At 50.3% G+C, this 9262-nt stretch overlaps 1 protein-coding gene across 1 annotated transcript; it reads right to left on the bottom strand.

Annotated features, from left to right (window-relative positions):
• Nucleotides 1-694: 694 nt before the first annotated feature.
• LOC148220884 (olfactory receptor 14J1-like) lies at nucleotides 695-1390 on the bottom strand. The gene has a single exon (XM_088180711.1). It carries the CDS (start codon nucleotides 1388-1390, stop codon nucleotides 695-697), a length of 696 nt encoding a protein of 231 aa, XP_088036837.1.
• Between the last annotated feature and the right edge of the window lie 7872 nt (nucleotides 1391-9262).

Below are 9262 nucleotides of genomic sequence, written 5' to 3'. Positions count from 1 at the left end.
GCCCAGCTCTCTCCAATCTGGCTCTGAGGAGAGCACAGCAGACCATGTCCCAGGCCTGGCTAAAGTCTGGGCACACAACATCCCCTTCTTTTCCCTCCCACAGGGGTTCTGCAATCCCTGCCTTGTGCTGCCAGTGCCTGGAATGGCTGCAGGAGGATTTGCCACCTGCCCTTTCCTGCTGAGCCTGACCAGTCTGTGACTGTCCCAGTGCCCCTCCTGCTCTGTTTGCAGACTGGTTCCATGTCTGCCCTTCCCAAGTGCCCAGGACCCTCTGGGATGGCTCTGTCCTTTCCAAGGGGTTTGAGAGAGGTCTCACAGAGACACTGCCCAGCCTTCTCAACATCCTTAACACCAAAGGCCTTTTCCGCATCCCTCAATTCCTGGTCAGTGCCCAGAGCACAGCACAACCCTGTCCAGGTCCTCAGGGTGGTTCAGAAGGGAGGTAGCTCTGATTTCTCCCCACAGACCAGAGTATTTCACTTAAAAAATGTACAGAGAATAAACTTTTAAAAAGACATTGTGCTATAAAGGAAAGGTAAATATTGATGCACAAATATTATGAGTGGTGAAATTAATTTGTGAAATACATTATAACAGTAGAAAAATAGTATAACAGGAGCAAAAAGTTACGAAGAGGAGCAAAACAGATAATAGTTACTTCCATTCTGAGTGCTTTGCAGAAGAAAGGCACGGTTTATTGCTTCAGAAAAAATCCAGTCAAACCTTTACTCAGGGCATCCTTGAGCTCCTGGTTCCTCAGGCTGTAGATGAGTGGGTTCAGGGCTGGAGGCACTAATGTGTACATCGCTGACAAAGAGAGATCCAATGCTGGGGAGGAGATGGAGGGGGCCTTCAGGTTAGCAAACATGCCAGTGCTGATAAACAGAGAGACCACAGCCAGGTGAGGGAGGCAGGTGGAAAAGGCTTTGTGCCGTCCCTGCTCAGAGGGGATCCTCAGCACAGCCCTGAAGATCTGCACATAGGAGAAAACAATAAACACAAAACAACCAAAAGCTAAAAAGACACTAATAATGATAAGCCAAACATCCCTAAGGTAGGAGAGTGAACAGGAGAGTTTGAGGATCTGGGGGATTTCACAGAAGAACTGGCCCAGGGCATTGCCATGGCACAGGGGCAGGGAAAATGTATTGGCTGTGTGCAGCAGAGCATTGAGAAAGCCACTGGCCCAGGCAGCTGCTGCCATGTGGGCACAAGCTCTGCTTCCCAGGAGGGTCCCGTAGTGCAGGGGTTTGCAGATGGACACGGAGAGGTCTTGGCACATGATGGTCAGGAGGGAAAACTCTGCTGAGATGAAGAACTTAAAGAAAAACACTTGTGCAGCACATCCTGTGTAGGAGATGTTTCTGGTGTCCCAGAGGGAATTGTGCATGGCTTTGGGGACAGTGGTGCAGATGGAGCCCAGGTCGCTGAGGGCCAGGTTGAGCAGGAAGAAGAACATGGGGGTGTGCAGGTGGTGGCCGCAGGCTACGGCGCTGATGATGAGGCCGTTGGCCAGGAGGGCAGCCAGGGAGATGGCCAGGAAGAGGCAGAAGTGCAGGAGCTGCAGCTGCCGCGTGTCTGCCAATGGCAGCAGGAGGAAGTGGCTGATGGAGCTGCTGTTGTTTCGTGTCTCTTTGCCTCATGGACTGTTGAAAGAAGACATTGGAAACCTGAGACAAATTTCCTTGAGTCAATCCTACGCTACTTTTTAAAAATTTACTTAAAATTGCTTCTCTTTCATTGGGGAAATTCCACTCTCCTTTTTTTTTTTATCTTTCAGCTTGCGATTTTTCTTTTTTCAGGGGGATAATTTTTTTTTCAGCATTGATCTCAGCCTGAACACTGGGGAGCCCAGAGAGAAACGGGGCTCCCTGTGCCTCAGTGCAGTCAGACCTGCTGTTCCTCAGAGATGTGCCCTTTGCTCAATGTACCTGACTGTAATTCAGGGTGATAACACTTAAAATGGGCTTAAAAAAAAAAAAAAAAAAAGATGTCATGAAAGCTCAATTTTTACAAGAAATTTCCCTAAAGTTTTCTTGTATTTTTTGTTTGGTTTGGTGGTTTGTTTGGTTTTTTGTGTGTATATTGCTGAACAGAGAGGGATACCAAGGTTTGAACTGGCTCTCTGTTGCCTGGAGTTGTGCCTACTGGGAGCTGTTTCTCTCTATCCAAGCCTTGTCCCTGCCAGTGCTGCCAGAGCCCAGCCCAGCCCTGGGGGCTCAGCTCTGCCCTGCACACCCCTCCCAGCACAGGGCACTGCCCAGGGCCATCTCCCTGCCAGCAGGGCCTTAAGGGCAGCTCACACAAACGGAGATGCTGCAAGCCAAGGTGCTGCTGCTGCTGTCTGTAGGCACAGGAGGGTGAGGAGGCACTTTGTGAGGGAGATGTGAGGCACATCTGCCGAAGCCCAGTGGGACAGTGCAGGAGTGTCAGTGACACAGACACACCTGACAGCCCCTTTGCCTTGCCTTGAGGAGAAAGCTGAGAGCAGCCCTGGCCATGCAGCACCATCTCCACAGCAGGAGGAATCTGCCCTGATGGGGATGGCTCCTTCCACCTCCAACTTCTCCCCACAGTCGATGGGGAGCTGCCAGGCAGGCTGAGAGCTGTCCCTGGCAGGTGGCACATGGCCTGGGCTGGCCAAGAGCCCTGAGGGCTGCAGGAGCTGCTCTGCAGGACAGCCCTGGGCAGCCCTGGCTGCAGCCCCAGCTTCAGCCCCTGCAGCCGTCCCTGGCAGCAGGAGCCGTCCTGCCCTGTCCCTCTGACGGTGCCCAGGGCAGCCCCGCTCTGCAGCACATCCTCCTCCTCCTCCTGCTGTGCCTCAGAGAAACTGGGAGAGTCCTCCTGACACATCCCCCAGGCTGTGGGCTGTGCTGGCTCCAGGAGATCCCTCCAGGAGCACAGGGGACATTGCCCTGCACCCACACACTCACCATGTCCAGGGCTGTGAAGATGTTTCCCCAAGTGCAGTCTCAGCTCAATGTCTTCCCAGTCCTGATTGCCTTGAGCCTGTCTGTGCCTGGCTCCTGTGCCCTCAGTGCCTGCAGGCAGTGCCCTCAGCCCTGCTGGGCTGGCAGAGGAGCTGCTCCTCAGCAGAAATGTCTTTTTGAAGCTTCTCTTGGTTTACCTTGGGAGCTGCCTCTGTGCCAGGAGCCCGGCCCAGCTCAGCAGCACAGACACAGCACAAGGATTTTAATGCATCTCTTGAGGCTTTAGTTTGCTTTACATAATAATCATTCCCTGAGAGAGTGTTCAAAAAACTTTTCAAGAACTAAAATCTAAATTAAAATACTGAAGTTTCTTCAAGTTTTAATGAGTCCCACTGTGAGACATGACTGAGAAAGCTTTCCCTATTTCCAGTTAGAGCAGCAAATTGGAGGCAGAGATGACAGGTGGGGACAAAGAGAAGCCAAGTCTTGGTGCCCTGGGGCACAGCAGGGTCTGTGCCACCAAGGGCTGGGAGGAGACACCTTGTCCTGAGCCACTGGGGCCTCCTGGCACAGCCCCAGCAAGGCTGGCCACTGGCACCCCTTGTCCTGCCCTCAGCATCCCCCCACATCCCAGTGGCCTCAGGGATCTGCTGGGACGAGTCCCTGGGGAGCCTTGGTCAGGAATGGCCCTGGGGGGCTCCTTCATGCTCCCAGGGACTGCAGGTTTTTCAGAGGACTTTGGGTTTTGCTTTTGCCTTGGAGTCTCTGAGATTTTTGTGCAATCATGGCCTCCAATTATCTGCTTTAATTAGTCCCTTGAGAGGCTTTGTCAGTAATGATACTCAGTGGGGCTCATTAATACTTGAAGGTACTCAGTTTTTTTAAGGTACTTGGAGTTTTCCTTTTGACACCAACTCTTTTAGTAGTTTATGGAGTGATGCCCCCAATTATCTGCTTTAAGAAGTCCCTTGAGACAACTTTGTACTGACCCTCACTGGGGCTCATTAATACTTCAATGAACTTGAGTTTTTTAAGGTACTTTCCTTTTTCCTTTCTTTTCTCAGTCTCTGAGACATTTTTGGGCAATCCTGGCCTCCCATTCTCTCCTCCAAAGAGTGTCCATGAAGAGCCTGTGTTGAGGATGGACCTCAGTGGGGCCCATTGATGCTTTGAGACACTTTGGGTTTTTCTTCTGATTTGGACTCCTGGAAAGGTTTGTGCCATCTCCTCTGAGGTTCAAGGGCGCAGCACCAAATGCAGCACAGGGCTGATTGGGATCAAGCAAGTCCTGACAAACCATGGCTCTGCCTTGATTTCCCTCTGGTCTGGTGCCATTCATTAGGAAGATTTTCAAATCCAATTATGGAGAAATAATTTGAAGAACTTCTTAGAAATATTTATTATTATTTTCAAGGGTGCATTTTATTACTGTTCTCTTTAGAGCAGAGGTGATTGCAGCATTCTGTGATTGATGTAGATCCAGGGTCTCTCCTCAGCAGGTCTGGCCTGCTCACAGAAGCTGTGCCTTGAGGTCTGACCCAGTGTGGACAACCTTGCTCCACATTGCCCAACCCCATCCTGTCTGTCTTCACTCACCTGGGACCTGCTTTGCTTGGTGAACTGACTGCACTCAGGCAAACAGTGGTTTTCCTTGTGTTTTTGGAAGCAGTCTAAAACTCCTGAGTTTCCTCACTGAAAACAGACACACTCCTCAGGTGTGTGCCAAGCGTAAAGTTCCATGGAGCAGGTTCCCCTTTCCCCAGCTCAGAACCCTGCAAGGAAGGTTTGAAGCCTTTGGTCTCCTTGGTTCCACAGGGCCCTGCTAGGCCACCATGCACTCTTGGTTCCATGAGGTTCTGTTCTGTCACAATGGAGATTTGGGTCCATGGGGCTCCACGGTGTCACCGTGGTCTCCTTGGTTCCACAAGGCCATGCAGTGTCACAATGGCTCACAGGTTCCATGAGACCCCACAATGTCACAGTGGCCCCTTGGTGCCATGAGTTTCCCCAGTGTCACAATGGTTCCTTGGCTCCACGTGGCCCAGGTGTCTCACAATGGACTCTTGGTTCCGTGGGGCCCCACAGTGTCACAGGGGTTTCCTTGGTTCTGTAGGGCCACAATGGACACTGCAGCGCCCCCTGCTGGCCGGGAGGACCTGGCACTGTGTGAGCACCTCCTGGTGGACGACCCCTACAACTGTGAGTGGCGTGTACTGGCTTGTACTGGTTTGTACTGGTTTGTGCTGGGATGGGGTTCAGGGTGTGCTGGGATGGGGCTGGAGTCACTGGGTTGCACTGGGAGAGGGTGTGTGAGTGTCCGTGAGGACCTAGCACTGTGTGTACTGGTTGTACTGGGTTATACTGGTTTGTACTGGGATGGGGTGTTGGGGGGTTACTGGATTGTACTGGGTTCTACTGGGAAAGGGAGTGGGGTGTGTGAATGCCCCCTGCTGGCTGGGAGGACCTAGTGGCCAACTGTGAGTTATACTGGGTTATACTGGTTTATATTGGGATGCAGTGCAGGGGGTCACTGGGTTATACTTGTTTATACTGGGATGTGGTCCTGGGGTGACAGGGTTATACTGGTTTGTACTGGTTTGTACTGGTTTTTACTGGTTTCTACTCAGTTATACTGGGATATTCTGGATTTTACTGGGTTAAACTGATGTATTTGGTTATACTGGGAGGAGGCTTGTCGTTGCTTGGCACTGGGAGCAACTTCTGTGGATGCTGGTCTTACTGGTTTATGCTGGGATGGGGCTTGGGACCTACTGGGACTGACTTCAGGTTGTTGTGGCCTTACTGATTTCTACTGGGAGCTGCCTCCATGGGCTCAGGGGCGATTCCTAATGCTTACTGGTTTATACTGGTGCCTTCCCAGTATAATCCTGGGAGCCCCAGGACCACATTAAGAGCCCCCCTAGACTACACTGGGAATGGGTTTGAGTGCATGAGACCTTACTGGTTTATACTGGGATCTGCTGCCAAAGGGCTCAAGAGCTCGAGAGTGGTTCCAAGTGGTTACTGGTTTATACTGGTGCCCTCTTAGTCCACACCTGGGAACACTGGTGGGTGCTGATGGCCAGGCAGAACCCCAAGGCTTCACTGGCCTTCGCTGGGGCCCTGATGCATTGTGACTTCTCCAACTTCTTGGCCTGGCACCACCGCGTGCAGCTCTTATGCCCACCAGGAGCTCCAGCAAGGGGGAGGCCAGGGTGCTGCCCTCTGAAAAGCTGAAGGAAGGTGGGGGATTCCCTGGAAAAATTCCCACAATTCTGTGGGATCCCCAAAATTTTCCAGCCCCTCCCTCACCTAAACTGTGAGGTGGTGGGATCTGTTGGGTTGAATGGGTAGACCTGGTGTTCCTAAATCTCCAATGACTTCCATGGGTAGGCCTGGTGCCTTAAATCCCTGTTGATTTTAATGGGTAGACCTGAACTCCCACACACCTGGGTATTCAGATATTTGGGTGCCCCCTTTGCCAGCCCAGAGCTGGAGCTGGTGCAGAACGCTGCTTTCACCGACCCCAGAGTCCAAAGTACCTGGGTGTACCTGTGCTGCATCCTCTCCCAAGGTAGCTTGGGGATCTCTCCCCTCCCAGGGCCCTCACTGTGGACACACACATTTAGAGAGCTAGGAAATTACAGCTTGGCAATTCCTCTCAGGCCTGGATTTCTCCTGTCTCTCAGGTCCATTCCCAGGCTGACAAGCTGACTACAGCTTCAGTTAAGGAGGCAGTCTCCCAGAGTGATAACTTGGTGAAAAACAGAAGGGAATTCATAATAAAGATTAACACCTGGTGTCTTTCCCATGGGACATCCGGACATGCTGTCCCAGGGATGTTTGTCCCAATTGTCCAATGAACTACTGTCCTGTCATAGCTCCACATAACACACTTTAAATACGGGATGTCCGTACAATAAAGTTGGCCTTTTTTCCCCAAAAGAGGTCCGTGTGTGTTGCTGTCTTTTCCTTCTCTTTGCAGCGCAGTAACCACACCTCACCTGAAGTTTTGGGGTGCCCTCTGAATGTTGGGGTGCCCCTCGACAGCCTCCCAGCCACTGAGGGTCATCTGTGTCCAGGTCGACCAGGATGATGCAATGGTGGTCATCATCTTCTCCAGGCCCGTCATGGCCAGTCAGGACACTTGGGTGCCCCAAACATCACCTGGTTACACCTGGGGTACACCTGGGTACCCCTAAAATACCCTGGATCACCCCCAAAATCACCTGGGTACACCTGGGTACCCCTTGGACACCTGGATCCAAACCCAAAACCCATGGAGTCCCCAAAAACTGGTGTCCCTAAATCCTCATTGCTTTGACTGGGTAGACCTGGTGTCCCTGAATACCCATTGACTTCAATGAGGTAGACCTGGTGTCCTGTTTATCCCTGGTTATATTCACTAATATTTCCCAGTGGTCCCAGTTATGCCCCAGTACTCCCAGTATCCTCAGTGCTCCCCTTATCTGCTCCCAGGAATAGCTCCTAGTTTGACTAATTTGCCCTCCCATTTCTCCCAGTGCTCCCAGTTTGCCCAGTTTGTCCCTTTCCTCCTTTCTAGTGCTTCCAGTTCCCCCTCAGTAGTTCCAGTTCCTCCCCCTTAGCCCTTCCTAGTGCTCCCAGTTTAACCAGTAACCCTTCCTGATCAAGCCCTATCAATGGGTAGACCTGGGGTCCCTAAATCCACAGAAGACTTCAATAGGTTAGACCTGGTGTCCCTCAGTTCCCATTGACTTCAATGGATAGACCTGATGTCCCAAAATTTTTTGGTGTTAAAAATGCCAATTTTGGGCTCAGAATTCCCAGATTTTGAGCTGAAAATGGACATTTTTGGGCTTACCTGGAGGCACAGCTCCAGCACAGGCCCCAGGTGTGGGATCAGGGATTCAGAACTGGCTTCCAGGAATTCATCCAGGACTTCCAGAGCATCAGCACTGCAATACTGGAGTGGAAATTCCTGGAATTCAGCCCATTTCCCCCAAATTTCTCCACTTTAGCAGCAAATTTCCACAAAATCCACATTGACTTTAATGGAAAGACCTGGTATCCCTATATCCCCTTTGATTTTAATGGATAATCCTGATGTCCAAAAAAATCCTTAATGGGAGATTAATATTATGAGTGATGGGGCAACTTAGAGACATTGTAAAAGAGGGTTTATTGCTTTATTGCATCAATCTCAAAGAAGGGTGAGACATTAAAGGTGTTACATCCAATGCCATAATATCAGAAACTGCGTAATTCTTAATTACAATGCCTAAAGTTAGTTTTTTTAGCCAATCAAATACTTCTACAAAGTTTGCTAGTGTCTTTTTACACCAATCATTAATTGCTTTGATTCTCATGGCTTTGCTTCAATGTGTCATTTTTCAGCCAGTCATAAAACACTTCACAAACTTACATTGACACATCTTAAGCTTCGAATTAAATTTTAAAATCTTTTACTAACTTACTTAACATACTGCTTTGCTTACATAATAGATATTTCTGTTTTCTTAAAATATATTTCTACTTAAACTACAAACTTATATTCTTGTTTCATGTCTGTTTCACTTTAATGCTCTAATTCTCTAAGCCTTCTCAAAGGTGTTAGGTCAAGCATTGTATCCATCTCTATCTCTGAGCCTGTATGCACAAGGCCCTGAGAGCTCTCCGTGCCTGCATTTCCCACACTGCAGTATCCCAATGGTCCCTTGGTTCCTTGGGGACTCACAATGGCAGAAGGGTCTCCTTGGTTCCACAAGGTCCTGCAGAGCCCCTTGATTCAACGAGGCCTCAAAGTGTCATCATGGCCTCCAGGATTCCATGAGGCCCCACAGTGTCACAATGGATTCCTTTGGTTTCATGGGGCTGCAAAGTGTCACAATAGACTCCATGATTCCATCAGATCCCACAGTGTCACTATGGGCCCTGGTTCCATGGAGCCCCACAGTGTCTCTGTGGTTTCCTTGGTTTCATAAAGCCCTGAAATGCCACAATGGTCTCTTTGTTTCAAAAAGCCTCAAATTGTAAAAATGGCCTCTATGGTTTCATGAGGTCCTGCTGTGTCACAATGGCCTCCTTTGTTCCATGATGCCCTGTACTGTCACAATGATCTCCTTGGTTCCATGGTGTCAGAATGGTCCCTTTGTCCCATGGAGCCCCACACTGTCACTGTGCTCCCCATGATTCCATGAGGCCCTGCCGTGCTACAATGGCCCCAATGGCTACAATGGTCTCCAGGGAGACTCTCTACAACCACCTGAACAGAGGCTGTAGTCAGGTGGGGGTTGGTCTCTTCTCCCAGGCAACCACTGACAGAACGAGAGGACACAGTCTGGAGATGAGCC

The sequence above is a fragment of the Sturnus vulgaris genome, chromosome 30 (genome assembly GCF_052056855.1).
Source record: "Sturnus vulgaris isolate bStuVul1 chromosome 30, bStuVul1.hap1, whole genome shotgun sequence".
Taxonomy (NCBI): domain Eukaryota; kingdom Metazoa; phylum Chordata; class Aves; order Passeriformes; family Sturnidae; genus Sturnus; species Sturnus vulgaris.
This window is presented reverse-complemented; position numbering and strand designations above follow the sequence as displayed.

Coding starts and splice junctions, on each gene's coding strand:
- LOC148220884 (XM_088180711.1), bottom strand. CDS start 1,390: ATGCACAATTCCCTCTGGGACACCAGAAACATCTCCTACACAGGATGT.